The 15,510-nt window shown below is 45.8% G+C and overlaps 1 protein-coding gene across 2 annotated transcripts in view; it reads left to right on the forward strand.

Moving 5' to 3' along the window:
• Positions 1-8,442: 8,442 nt before the first annotated feature.
• Positions 8,443-15,510, forward strand: part of MSRB3 (methionine sulfoxide reductase B3) — a 197,220-nt gene continuing 190,152 nt past the window's right edge. The window contains exon 1 of one of the 2 annotated variants that reach the window (XM_040344088.1): positions 8,443-8,630. Coding sequence is in view for 1 of the 2 variants with exons in the window: in XM_040344090.1 (XP_040200024.1) it covers positions 8,585-8,630 (46 nt within the window). In the remaining variant the exon portion in view is untranslated. The remainder of the gene's footprint in view (positions 8,631-15,510) is intronic. The other variant, XM_040344090.1, reaches the window with a different exon arrangement.

Consider the following 15,510-nt stretch of genomic DNA (forward strand, 5'->3'; position numbering starts at 1 on the left):
TGGGCAATTTAATTGTCCCTGCAGCACTTGACATCTGGGCTAGAGGTTCAGACCCAAATTCAGTTGGATAATGCCACGGCAGTGGCATAAATCAATCTTTAGAGAAGTACCAGAAGTCTTGCCTCAGTAAGCCATCCTTTCCCAAGCAATAATTGTGTGAAGGCTTCCCTGGGTGATTTTTGCCGTGTGCTCTACGTTTGATTCCTGTGTACTGACTTTGGCTTGTTCTTCTGATCATCCCTGTCTGCTTGTTTCCCTGACCTTTGGCATGTCCTCCTGACTATTCCTTGTTACCCTGGACTGCTGCTTCCTTTCCATCCACCAGAGCCAGTCGTGAGCATGAGCTGGGAGACCCTAGGGGGTCACGATCTGGAGTCAGCTGCGGCTTATCCTCACCATCAGAGGCCCTGGTGAAAACCTGCTTGCTCTTAGACTCTGCGCCCTGTGGAATCTTCTGCTCTAGCTCCCTGTCCAGGACCGTGGCTGCGACTCTATCTGCTTCTGAGAACCATCGACCCTCAGCAGTCAGACGTTGGGTACACAACATGTGCGGTGCGCTCCAAGTCACTTGGTTCTGCAGATGTCCTGAATAGTACCTAGAGCATTTGGCATCGTGGGTGGATCTTATATCAGCATCCCCCCAAGGCAGGCAGGGGGCGCACACCGTATTTGGATGTGCTGATGTCGATTCCAAGTGACATCACGTATAGCGCCTCTGCGGCCCGGAACTGGGTGGCCAGGCCCCTCCTCCTCTGCAAAAACGGCACCGACCAACCCGAGGATGATCATCGGGCGGCCAGCGGCAGACAGAAATACATGTAACTGGCAGTGACAAACCTACTATGTGCTACTGCCAGTGGCATCACTATGGTTGGTGTCACCTGGTATGGTAAAACATGGTGACATGTTTTCTAAAAGTGCGCCAAAGATGCAGCATGTGGAACTTTTGGTGCGCTTTCAGAAAATGCAGAAACAAAACGTGCAACCTAATAGAAATATATAGGACCGCAACTATACTGTGGGTAAAATGTAGGAAGACCCCCTTTACATTACACAGCCCCTGTACCGCTAGATCCTGTTAAATTATACAGCCCCCCACACCTCTGGACCTTTTTAAACTACACAGCTCTGGACCTCTTCACATTACACAGCACCCCCACACATCTGGACTCCTTTACATTACACAGTCCCCCTATACCTCTGGACCCCTTTGCATTACAGCCTCTTCCTTCCTTATTCAGGCAAGCAGAGTGGGAGACACAGGACAGCGGAGAAGAGGGCAGAATGGGAGAGAGAAACAGTAGCAATGAATAGACAGCGGGAGCTGCCGGAGTTAAATTTCCATGTTAACCAGCAGGTGATTGGTTGCTAGGTTGTCTTAGCAACCAATTACCTGCTGGTTAACCACTTGCCTACAGGGCACTTTCTCCCCCTTCCTGCTCAAGCCATTTTTCAGCTTTAAGCGCTGTCACATTTTGACTGACAACTGCGCAGTCATGCAACACTGTTCCCCGAAATGAAATTTTTATCATTTTTTTCCTCACAAATATAGCTTTCTTTTGGTGGTATTTGATCACCTCCTGGGGTTTTTATTTATTGCGCTATAAACAAAAGAAGAGGGACATGTTTGACAGGGTAGACTGGGGACTCATGATGCAAACCCTTGAAGTGATGGGATTTGGGCAGAGGCTGATTCGATGGATCAAAACACTCTATCACCACCCCTCGGCAAAGATTAAAATTAATGGCACACTTTCGGAGTCTTTTGAAATGAAGAATGGGACAAGACAGGGATGCCCGCTCTCTACTCTTCTTTTTATCCTGTCTATAGAACCATTATTGGCCACGATCCGCAATGACCCCAAAATTAAAGTAGAGGAAACCTACAGGATGGAAGAGTTAAAGGACAGGGCGGTGGAGACGAATAAAGATTTTGGGGGAAAATGGAAAAAGTGGCGCGAGTATAAAAAAAACATGGAGTTATGTGGAAAAATCGAGTGTATTTTGTTGAAACGTGGAGAATATAGAGACTTGGGCCTAACTATATAAGCATTTTCAGTGAAAGGAATACCATTACTAGAAAACTATAAACAACAAAAAATAATTATGGAAGCAATTTCATCACAATGGCAGCAGAGCCCTGGGAGCCTGGGTGGGGGTGGGATGGGTGGGGGGAAGTGTAATTCTGTTTTGTGAGTTGAATTGTGGTAATACCCCTGTTAAGTAAGGTACAACTTAACACCTTCTAAGAAACAAATAAAATGTAAAGAAGGGAAAAAAAAAAAAGCAAATAAACACTAAACGTATAACAACACCACAGATGGTGCAAAACTGTAACTGGAGACAAAGGCAAGCAGTAAAACCATGAGCTGGTCTCTAGTGCTCGGTTAAAGGCTGACGTGGTTAAAAAAAAAAAAAGAAGAGGGACATGTTTGAAAAAAAAACACTGGGCCAAATCCTCAAAAAGCTGTGCAAATTTAGTTTTAGCTAACTTATGTCATTTAAGTTACGGCACCCTAAGTTGGTGTCATAAGTGCCGTATCCACAGCGCATTTGCGCACAAAATTGCGCTTACCTAACTTAAATTCCAAGGCGTAAGGTGGGGTTTTTGCAAGTGGGAAGGAAGTGGGCGTGCTTCATTGTAATGAGCCGTGACCCCATGCAAATGAAGGGCCGGCTGTACTGCGCATGCGCGCACAAATCTGCTTCTCACTGGGCATGTGCAGAACTGAGCTCATCGCAATCAGTGAGATAGGTAAAAGGCCAAGCGTACTTAGGCTGCATTCACATCTAGGCGGACGAAATCGCGGCGTTTGGTCGCCGCAAATCGCGGTAAAAATAGCGGCGTTTTGTACCACGATTTGCGGCGACAAAACGCCGGTATTGTCCGCCTAGATGTGTCCCAAGATGACCCCCTCTATGGAGATGATTCCCATCTCCTAGCCGAACGCTCGAAGACGCCTGAAAAAAAGGTCCGGGACCTTTTTTCACGCGGCAGGCGACAGGCGTCCGGCGTGGAGATGTGAACCATCTCCATAGAGGGACATCTGTTTTCAGCCCTCTGGCGGCAGCGGCGTAGCGCTACAGACGTAAAAACGCCTAGGTGTGAATGCAGTCTTAGTTTGAGGATCGCCCTGTGTGTAAATAGCCCCAGTCAAACACACTTCCCTTGCAAAAGTATTTCCCTGTGTTCCCTTCCTTGAGCAAGTTGCTTCTGTTCAGAACGTTTGTCAGTGTTTGTTGGTGAGTTGTGTTTGTGAGAAAAGTTGTTGCGGAGTTGTAGAGTATATTTGGTGTTTGTTTTTGATAAGTGTTTTTGTTTTTTGTCTTTGTTTTTTTTTGTTTCCCTTTTTTGCCTGTTTGTTTTTTAATTTATAGTAGCTGTCTGCTTGTGTTTATATATTTTTTTTGCAGTGAGTTTGTTTGTTTGTGTGTTGTGTGTGTATTGTTGCTTTTTTTTTGGGGTGAGTTTCTTGTTGCTGGGTGGTGTCTGTGATGGCCCCCAAGCGCAGGAAGCTGAATTTTAGCCTGGGAGAGAAGCAAATTCTTGCTCAGGGCATCATCAAATATGGTCGTTTTCTCCATGGCCCTGAGAGCCAGAACACCACCCCGGCCAGGAGGAAGGAGATCCTTAAAAAGATCACCGATCGGATCAATGCGGCGGGGGGGGGGGAGACCAGGACCATCGCTGGCATACAAAAAAAAAAAAATTATTTGAAGAGCGTGGCCCGGAACAAGCTGGCAACGCTGCATGCTCATAGGAGGGGCACTGGAGGAGGGGGACCCTGCCCAGTCAGGCTGACTGAGGAGGAATGGGCAGTGGCCCAGTGTTTCCACCCACAGCAGGTGGTGGGCCTGCCTGGCTTTGACTCTGATGCTCCTGTGAGGACAGGTAAGTTTTTGGTTTTTCTATCTGTTGATTAGCATGTGTGGGTGGGGGAAGGGAAGATGTGCCAAGTGTGTGGATCCACCAACCTGTGATTGTTTTGTGTCCTCCACAGATGGCCAGGAGATTGCAGCCCCATCAGCCCAGGAGGTTGCTGGGTCATCAGCCCAGGAGGTTGCTGGGTCATCAGGGCAGGAGGTGGCAGCCCCATCAGGGCAGGAGGTGGCAGCCCCATCAGGGCAGGAGGTTGCTGGCCCATCAGGGCAGGCTGCTGCACCACCCCCAAGACAGGCTGATGTGGACTCCCAAGAAGGGCAGGATTCCCCATGGGAGGGGAGTGTCCACACCTCCCCTCATGAGGAGGTTCAGTGGGAGGAGGATGACCATTTTATGATTGGCCGGGAAATCATGTTGGGCCAAGATAGGACCTTTGAGTCTTCCCCTGAGGCTACCCCAGAGGCTGGCACCAGTCAGGCCACCATCAGGGGTGGCCCCTCCCACTCCTCCCCCAACATGCAGCAAACCCCATGGGTCACTCTCTCCCCTCCTCCCAGGCCACAAGCCTCAGGGGCAAGCAGGAGGCCGACCCAGGAGACCAGGGGGGGTTTGAGCATCTGCCGGTCAGTCTGCTGAGGGACAATGCCCGGCAGACCCGCAGTCTGGGTGAGATGAAAAAAACTTTGAACAAGATGGAGCACAGCCTGGATGTAATGAGGGAGTCACTGGGTGATGTGGCTACCAACTCAGTGGGGGTCATCACATGTTTGTGGGACCTGAAGAACGCCACAACAGGCGTGGGCCAGGAGGTGACTGCCCTCACCCAGGCTGTGCAGGACAATACCCGGGCTGTGGAGGACAATACCCGGGCTGGCCAGGCTAATACGGCTGCCATCACTGGCTGTCTGACAAGTATAGCCGTGGCCTTGGAGGGCAGGCCAGCAGGAGGACAGACACCAGGGGAGGCTCCTTCTTCCCCTGCTCACCCACCCCCCCCCCATGAAGATCCTCCTTCCCCTGCTCACACCTCCCCCCATGAAGATCCTCCCTCCCCTGCTCACCCCCCCCCCCCCCGTGAAGATCCTCCAGTTGGCCGTGGCCGTGCCCGTGGGCAGCCCAGAAGGAGCACTCGGCAACGTCATTAAGTTGCAGGGGTACTTTTTTTTTTTTTTTTTTTTATGATTTGGTTTATTATACTGTACTTATGATTTGGTTTATATGTGTGAATGTGGGGGGTGGCATTCCTGATGAAATAAGGGTGTCACCCTCAGTTTTGGTGGAGTAGGGATCCCCAGGACCAGGGAGAAGTCATCCCAGGTTCCTGAATGGTGTATGAATGCACAGTGACATAATTGGAGCCGTGGCGTGGCGTTACTGCTCCCAAGTACCAAAGGGGTGGGTACTTGGATCTAATCCAATTCGATGTGCATGTGATGTGTCTGTGCTAGGGACCACAGTGGTGTGCATTCATGCATTCTCATTGTGAGATAATTAATGTGCGTTTTCTGTGAAAAAAGACATTCTCATTGTGATATAATTAATGTGCATTTACTGATCAAAGATACATTCTCTTTGTGACATTATTCATGTGCATTTACTGTGCAAACATACATTTTCATTGTGACATGATTTCTGTGCGTTTTTGGTGAATCCAAAAAATTTCATTGTGACATGATTTATGTGCATTTACTGTGAAAAGATGCCTTCTGCAAGGCGTCTCCTGGCTGCTGTGCCCTCAGCAGACCGGGTAGAGTGGGTTAGGGGGGGATTGCCTGGGTGGGGGGTCAGGTCAGCACATAAGTCAATATGCAGTCCCCTTCTATGGAGATCTCTTCATCCCAGTGGCGTACCAGCAGGGGTGGGGGCATTTCACCCCAGGTGCGCTTATTCACTGGAGGTATCTACCACTTACTAACACCGGAAAGGGGAGCAGGAGGCAGAACGGGTGAGAGAAAAAGCATCGCTGAATAAACAGCAAGAGCTGCTGGAGTTAACTTTCCAAGTTAAAGCGGTTGTATAGTCATTTTTTTTTATACTTTTACCTACAAAGTTTAGGCTGATTATGTATTCTTCTACATATTTTTGGTAAAAAAATCGCAATAAGCGTATATTGATTGGTTTGCGCAAAAGTTATAGCAGCTACAAAATAGGGGATAGATTTATAGCATTTTTATTATTATTATTTTTTTTTTTTTTACTAGTAATGGCGATCAGCGATTTTTATCGTGACGATATTGCAGCAGACACATCGGACACTTTTGACACATTTTTGGGACCATTCACATTTATACAGCGATCCCTGCTATACAAATGCATTGATTACCGTATGAATATGACTGTCAGGGAAGGGGTTAACACTAGGGGGCGATCAAGGGGTTAATTTTTTTCCTAGGGAGTGATTCTTACTGTGGGGGGAGGTGACCGATGGTTGTCCCTATGTACAAGGGACACACCATCGGTCTCCTCTCCCTGACAGGACGTGGATCTGTGCTGACATGTTGCCTCTGCGTGTCTCCCGGGTATCGCGGCTCCAGTGCTGTGAGTGGCTGGAGCCGCAAAGTCGTCACTCCCGCACATGCGTGCGGGAGACTTCTTTCCGGCAAGGTCCAGCGTCATGCTGGGCCTTAAGCCGAGAATCCCCTGTGCGCATGCGCCGCTGCAGTCAGCGGCTTATTGCAAAGGGGAATATCTCCTAAACTGTAAAGGTTTAGGAGATATTTGTAGGTAAAAGTATAAAAAAAAAATGACTATACAACCGCTTTAACTTGGAAAGTTAACTCCAGCAGCTCTTGCTGTTTATTCAGCGATGCTTTTTCTCTCACCCGTTCTGCCTCCTGCTCCCCTTTCCGGTGTTAGTAAGTGGCAGATACCTCCAGTGAATAAGCGCACCTGGGGTGAAATGCCCCCACCCCTGCTGGTACGCCACTGGGATGAAGAGATCTCCATAGTGTAATTCCATTTTATTAGTAGAAAAAAGTTAAAACATATACATTTTACACTCACAAACTCTCTGGGTAAAACAGCATGTATTGCTGGTATTTGGAAACCAGCACCGCAGCATGTGTTCCAAAAGCCGACGGTGACATTACCAGAAGTTCCCACCTAATGCATTTTGCCCTCCCACTGGGCGTCTTCAAGCTCATCGATGAATCTACTCCTGTTGTGTCTTTACTCACTTTTTTGCTGAATCAGTGGGGCACTATGTATCCCATACTCATTCACATGGGGGGGGGGGCGCCAGATCTGGGGGCTCAACTGTTAAAGGGGGCTTCCAGATTCCAAAAAGGGCCCCGTCCGCAGACCCCCACAACCACCGGTCAGGGTTGGGGGGGGCCTTGCCCCCATCAACATGGACACTGCATTTTTTTTATTTTAGCATGGAGTTCCCTTTAAAATTTATACCAGACCCAAAGGGCCTAGTATGGATTGGGGGTGACCCCATGCTGTTTTTTTTTCTTTGCTTTTATTTACATGTCAGCTGTCAGTGGAGAAGACAGCTGACGAGTCATTGGCTGTTAAGGATGCGGCAGCCATCTCCACATACAATTCTTCACACACAATCGGTCGATAATTTTTCAACCAATCCGAATCGTTCTAAAAGTTTGGAATTCGTTAGAAAATGAATACACTAAACAAAGTTAAAACAAATTTCAACTAAATTCATTCCATTCGGAGATTCGAATACATCTGAATCCCTGAATAACCAACAATTTGTCCCAATTTATTATATTCGGACTGAAATGAATTGCACATGTCTATATACCATTGTTTATGTAGACTATAACTTTCATGCAAACCAATCAATATACACTTTTTTTTTTCCTTTATCAAAGACATAGCAGAATACATTTTGGCCTAAATGTATCCTGAAATTTGATTTCAGTGGATGTTTTATGACAGAACATTTTAAAAATACCCTTTTAAAATACATTTTAAAAATACCTTATTTTTTTTTTTTACTGTATTACTTTTTTGGTTTATATCGCAAAAAATAAAAAAACCCAGTGGGGATCAAATACCACCAAAAGAAAGCTCTGTGTGAAAAAATTTAAATTTGTGTACAGTATTCCAAAACCGCAGAATTGTGCGGTAAAGTAGCACAGTGCTAAACAGCAAAAAAAAAGGCCTGGCCATGAAGGGGTGAAATCTTCCGTAGCTCAAATGGTTATTAGCAAAATAAATCTTTTTAAGGACATTGGAATGTTCTGAGAATTCTTGTCAAACTGTTCGAACTTCTATCCGTTTATGTGCAGCCCAGTTGTGTGACATGACATTACCTCATGTGAGAGAGGAAAGCCATGTGTGTATTTATACACGGAGGGGACTTGTGTTGTATGAAGTAAGCTGTGAGGAGATGCTATAGGTCTCCAGGTGCGTGGTATATGAGGGGACCTAATAATAGAGGGTGCCCGCCATCCCCTCATTGTGTCTCTGTTGGGTGGGGTGAGGTGCCTGAAGACTACGAGGAGGGGGGTGTCGGACCAAAAAAGAGAAGGCCAGCAGCAGCAGCAGAGTTGCGGCTTCCAAGGTTCATTCCATGCTCATATTTGGAGCTGGGTGCACAGGAATTTCCCGGCATCCCTCCCACGCATGTCTGTCACCCCAAGCTGACATTAGAGACAGTGAAGGGGAGGAGAGAGGCCGCGCAGTCTGGACACACAGCTCTCCCGACTCGGACAAGTTGTTCAGGTACCCGGACGCATGCACCTCCTAGTGCTTGGGATTCTGTTCGCCCTCCATCCTGCAGGTAAGAAGTGCTCCGGCCATGACTCGTCACCACAGCTCCGCTATTCATGCAGCATCGCAGTCATTGGGAGGCGGTACACCTACCGTCATATCAGGAGGATCACATGGCCCTCAGGCTCCTGTTTACTTCAGGCAGACCCAACATAACTCCGGTTACTGACATTTCCCCTCACTCCTATGTGTATCCGATCACTGACGTTTCCCCTCCTATGTGTATCTGATCACTGACATTTCCCCTCACTGACTCCTATGTGTATCCCATCACTGACATTTCCCCTCACTGACTCCTATGTGTATCCCATCACTGACATTTCCCCTTCTATGTGTATCCGATCACTGACATTTCCCCTCCTATGTGTATCTGATCACTGACATTTCTACTCACTGACTCCTATGTGTATCCCATCACTGACATTTCCCCTCCTATGTGTATCTGATCACGGACATTTCCCCTCACTGACTCCTATGTGTATCCCATCACTGACATTTCCCCTCACTGACTCCTATGTGTATCCCATCACTGACATTTCCCCTCCTATGTGTATCTGATCACTGACATTTCCCCTCACTGACTCCTATGTGTATCCCATCACTGACATTTCCCCTCCTATGTGTATCTGATCACTGACATTTCCCCTCACTGACTCCTATGTGTATCCCATCACTGACATTTCCCCTCCTATGTGTATCTGATCACTGACATTTCCCCTCACTGACTCCTATGTGTATCCCATCACTGACATTTCCCCTCACTGACTCCTATGTGCATCCGATCACTGACATTTCCCCTCCTATGTGTATCTGATCACTGACATTTCCCCTCACTGACTCCTATGTGTATCCCATCACTGACATTTCCCCTCCTATGTGTATCTGATCACTGACATTTCCCCTCACTGACTCCTATCACTGACATTTCCTCTCCTATGTGTATCCAATCACTGACATTTCCCCTCACTCCTATGTGATTCGATCACTAACATTTCCCCTCACTGATTCCTATGTGTATCCGATCACTGACATTTCCCCTTCTATGTGTATCCGATCACTGACATTTCCCCTTCTATGTGTATCCGATCACTGACATTTCCCCTTCTATGTGTATCCGATCACTGACATTTCCCCTTCTATGTGTATCCGATCACTGACATTTCCCCATACTGACTCCTATGTGTATCTGATCGCTGACATTTCCCCTCACTGACTCCTATGTGTATCTGATCACTGACATTTCCCCTCCTATGTGTATCTGATCACTGACATTTCTACTCACTGACTCCTATGTGTATCTGATCACTGACATTTCCCCTCCTATGTGTATCTGATCACTGACATTTCTACTCACTGACTCCTATGTGTATCTGATCACTGACATTTCCCCTCCTATGTGTATCTGATCACTGACATTTCTACTCACTGACTCCTATGTGTATCTGATCACTGACATTTCCCCTCCTATGTGTATCTGATCACTGACATTTCTACTCACTGACTCCTATGTGTATCCGATCACTGACATTTCCCCTTCTATGTGTATCCGATCACTGACATTTCCCCATACTGACTCCTATGTGTATCCAATCAGTGACATTTCCCCTCACTGACTCCTATGTGTATATCAGGTGATAGGGAAGTCATACAAAATTGTCACACTGACCTGCTGTAGTCAGGATAGGTGTCACCCCTCAGCTCACACAAATATTGTTTCCTTTGTGCTTTGTCATAGTCTGGAATTGTAGAACTGTCAGGTCTAGACGGTGTGCAGTGCATTAGTCAGCAAGAATTGCTACAAATAGACAACTATAGGACAGCCAGCTGCATTCACACTTCTGTACTGTATGCACATGCAAGCAATAGGAAAATAAAATGCCGCTCCAGGTCAGTGATGGAACCAGGTAGGCTGGGGAATGGACTCCTCCCAGGGGTGCTAGCCTCGGCTCGCTGGCCATGCAATATGGATAAAAGGAATGGATGGCTGCACACCGAGGTAGTGATAAATCTCTTTATTGTAAAATCCGTAACATGAATAATACCACAGGACAGGCAAACAGGTACAGGTAGACGTGTTTCATACAGCGACGCTGCACTTTTTCGTGAAACGCGTTATTCATGTTACGAATAATAATAATAAATTATTCACGCAATTTATTATGTGTGCAAAAAAATAAAATAATCACAATTTATTGTGTGTGCAAAAAAAGTCTTGCTTGCAGTACCGTCCATTGTTAAAGCGGTTCTTACAATAACGATAAATACTTTATTGTCATTGCAACGCAAATTGAAATTAAATTCTATAAAAGCTCCACACATACGTAAACATATAATAACCTCATAATACACATGTAAACAATTGCGCTTCCCGTAAAAAAAAAAAAAAAAGCCTAGAAGGAACCCCCGCCACAGCAGCAAAACCAAGTCACCTGCATTTATTATTCAAAATTACCATTTATCGCCTTGATAGCTCTTCTTCATTTATCTCTCTAACTATTAAAAGCGAGCAGCTACAAAAAGTGTAACTGTTGCCTTTAACCACTTGCCCCTCTGAATATTTAAACCCCCTAAAAATTGAAAAAGTCATTTTTCTCCCATAAATTTAGGCCAATAAGCATAAAAAAAAATGAATATTGATTGGTTTGCGCAAAAGTTATAGCATCTACAAACTATGGGATATTGTTTTTTTTTTTTACTAGTAATGGCGACGATCAGCGACTTATAGCAGGACTGTGATATTGTGGCAGACATTTTGACACTCTTGACACTTTTTGGGGACCAGTGACACTGATACAGTGATCAGTGCTAAAAAATGCACTGTCACTGTATTAATGACACTGGCTGGGAAGGGGTTAACATCGAGCAATCAAAAGGTTAAATGTGTGCCTAGTTAGTGTTTTATTATACTGTGTGAAGTGCTTTTACTAGGGGAAGACATGGAATTTATTCCCTGCTTTGCAGAGACATAAATGCACCCCTCCCTCCTGTCAGAACGACAAACTGCCTTGTTTACATAGGCAGATCGCCGTTCTGTTGCTCTGCCCACTGATCTGTGGGTGCTGGAGGACATTGGGTATCCTGCTCCTGCCGATCAGCTTCCACATGCATAGCACTACCCGGAAGTGTCGAATCACTTACAGGCACAACCCTTTAGCAGTAAAACTGCTATAGGACAGACCTAAAGTGCTTAAAGGATCACTAAAGGAATTTTTTTTTTTTAGCTAAATAGCTTCCTTTACCTTACTGCAGTACTGGTTTCATGTCCTCATTGTTCGTTTTTGCTTTGAAGTAGCTGTAATTCTGCTGTGATCTCCACACTTCCTGCTTGTCTGGCTCCTTATGAAAAATCTCATGGCAGCTTTTCACTGTGGTCCAAGCTGTGTGTCTAAAACTCCTCAGAACCAATCAGATTCATTTTAAAAACAAAACGCTGCCCTGGATTTGTTTGTTTTTGTTCTGTGGGTCTCTTTACTTCACAGAAACTTGAAACCAGTTTAAAAACGAAAGTGAAACTGTAGGCACATTATATGATTGAATTTAATCTATTTTTAAAAGGAATCAGTTAACTTTTATGTCTCTATACCCTGTAAACAGTCATTTCAGCAAAACATTTTTTTTCCTTTAGTGACCCTTTAATAAACAGACACTTACCTGTCCAGAGATCCAGTGCTGCCCTTACCTGGGCGGGTTCTTCGTTGGTCTTTGGGTCACCGGCGCCGGCATGTAAACTGTGGGCAACCAGCTGTGACTCCTTGCGGCTTCACAGCCAGCTGCCCACTGCGTATGAGCGAGCCGCACTGCACTTTGTGAATTGATCCCGCAGCCTTCTTGGACCTGTGACTTGTCATAGAAGGTTGAGGACAGGGAGTTGGGGGGACGACTTCCACTCCTCAGATCTTCTTGGCGAGCCAAGCAGAGGTGGGAGCAGTAACCTGTCAAAACAGGGTGCCCACACCCCCCCAAGAAAAGGTATGCCAAACATGGCAGAGGAGGGGGGAAGAGGAGGAAGAGCCGAACACCCCCTTTTGGGTGAAGATTTGCTTTAATGGCATCCCAAACACAGCAAATAAAATGCGCAAACCCTCAAAAAAGCTACTTAAGCATCTTTGCCATGTTTATCATGTTTAGGACACCCCATTGAAAAAAAAGGTTTAACTTCATGCAAAAACATGCATATGTGCGACGCACTACATAACGTGGTGGCTGCACATCATCTGGAGTTTATGTTGTCACCCTGTATTGTGGGAACTTCTGCCGCTACCCCAAATGTCTGGTGTACTGGCTTGTTCTGGATTTTCAAAGCACTGACTCGCCGCTAATCTACTTTGGTATGAGTTCTCAGTTTATACAGTACAATGAATATACACAACCTGGAAGACTACATATAAAGCTGTATACTGTGTCAGAATAAAACAATATTTGGTGCATGATACAAAAGCAAAAATTGTCATGAATTAAAATTACAATGTTGTCCATAACATTCCTATGTAGATAATGATCTCATGTGGTCAGGTAGCATAACAGAGATTTTTAAACCGCATAGATCATCCCATCAAAATTCTGTGGTATCCTGTAGAGCTGCACGATTCTGGCTAAAATGAGAATCACGATTTTTTTTTTTTTTTGCTTAGAAGAAAGTTCACGATTCTCGTGGCGTAAAATCCTCTTTCACATTAAAACTTTACTGTTTTTTTTTTATTATTAATTAAAAGACCACTGGGCAAATACAGTGTAACATAAAATATTGCAGCAATTGCCATTTTATTCCCTAGGGTCTCTGCTAAAATATATATAATGTTTGCGGGGTTCCAAGTAATTGTCTAGCAAAAAATATTGACTTTACCTTAAAGTGGATGTAAACCCACTCTCATCCTTTCTAAACTACTGCCATAGTGCTGATCTATAAGGATATACATGCCTCCTGCATGTATCCTTACCTGTCAAATGTCTCCCCTCTGTCTGTTATAAGAACTGAAAAACTGCAGATTCTGTGGATGGATCTATTGTCTGGAGCTCTGTGGGTGGAGTCGTGATGTCAGTAGACTCCACGCCCTCCTCTACACTCCCCTTGTCAACATGCATTTTTCCCTATGTATTCCTTACACTGAATTCTGCTATGATCACTAACATCCAGTCAAAATCCAGAAAAGTAACCACATGACTTCAGAAAAGGAGTGGGGGTGGGAATTAGAAAATAATGCCTGTCTCCAGGCTAGTGCATTAGATATGTAAATAACCTGTCACTCACAGCAAGGGGGCGGAACAGACTAAGGTTTTTCTCTGTAAGTCCATTTTATTTCACTGAACAATAAAAGAGGATTGCTCAGAGCTGGATTAACTCTGTGTGGCAAGACTGGGCACAGATAATAGGAAATCTTATACTCTACATTGTGACATAAAAAATAAATAAATTGAGTTTACATCCACTTTAAGAAACAAGTGTCAGAAAAAGATTTGGACTTTAAGTGGTTAATCTACCTGCATTTACACACAGACTTTGCTCTAAGAAGGAAGTTAGTTACAATGTTTCATGTTGTTAAAAAAAATTGGCAGATTGCCTGGACTTTCTTTACACACAGAAGTTTATCCCTTTGATCTAAACTTGGCAGACTGCCCAGACTTTTCCTTTTGACAGCTGAGTTTTGCAGATAAATTCTCTCCACTTGTTATATGAAAGAATCGGGAAACTCTGCATTGGAGATCGTCAGGGCGGTTGAATCGAGATCACAATTTTTTAACGATTAATTGTGCAGCTCTAGTATCCTGTATGAATCACCAAAACGTTATTTTGTTTTAGCTTTGGACAGAGTGGGGAAGAGTTAAAGTGGACCTTCCTCCCTCGCGCGCCGGCGTATAAAGCGCACCCCAATTTCAGAGGGAAGTTTCAGGAAAAAAATTTTTTTTTAAATGTTGTGGTCAGTGTCCATCTGCAGCCTCAATGCAGCCTAATCTGTGCCTAAATGCAGCCTATGTGCCCCATCTCCAGCCTAAATGCAGCCTATGTGCCCAGCTCCAGCCTAAATGCAGCCTATGTGCCCCATCTCCAGCCTAAATGCAGCCTATGTGCCCAGCTCCAGCCTAAATGCAGCCTATGTGCCCCATCTCCAGCCTAAATGCAGCCTATGTAACCGGCTCCAGCCTAAATGCAGCCTATGTGCCCAGCTCCAGCCTAAATGCAGCCTATGTGCCCAGCTCCAGCCTAAATGCAGCTTATGTAACCAGCTCCAGCCTAAATGCAGCCTATGTGCCCCATCTCCAGCCTAAATGCAGCCTATGTGCCCAGCTCCAGCCTAAATGCAGCCTATGTGCCCAGCTCCAGCCTAAATGCAGCCTATGTGCCCAGCTCCAGCCTAAATGCAGCCTATGTGCCCCATCTCCAGCCTAAATGAAGCCTATGTAACCAGCTCCAGCCTAAATGCAGCCTATGTGCCCAGCTCCAGCCTAAATGCAGCCTATGTGCCCAGCTCCAGTCTATGTGCCCCTAAGTTTGATTTGCCTAGATGCAGCCTATGTGCCCATTTGCAGTCTCACCTTCTCTCGTGGAGTGAGGGAATCACCGAGCCGTCATCTCCTATGAGTGAGGGAATCACTGAGCCGTCATCTCTGTTCATCCTGTTCATTCGGCGGCAGTCACATACACAGTCCCGCCTCCGCCATTGGACCAGCTCCTGTGATTGATAGAACACTGGTCCAATGCCGGTGGCGGAAGCGGGACTGTGTGTGTGACGTTAGAGCCGAGTAAACAGGAGAGACGGCTTGTGAATTCCGGCGGCACTCGGCAGCGCTTGTCCCCCTCCTTCCCCTCCGAGGTACACTATCGGCGTATAGCGCGCACCCGTGATTTTCCCCCTATTTTCAGGGGAAAAAAGTGCGCGGTATACACCGATAAA

The sequence above is a fragment of the Rana temporaria genome, chromosome 3 (genome assembly GCF_905171775.1).
Source record: "Rana temporaria chromosome 3, aRanTem1.1, whole genome shotgun sequence".
Classification (NCBI taxonomy): Eukaryota; Metazoa; Chordata; class Amphibia; order Anura; family Ranidae; genus Rana; species Rana temporaria.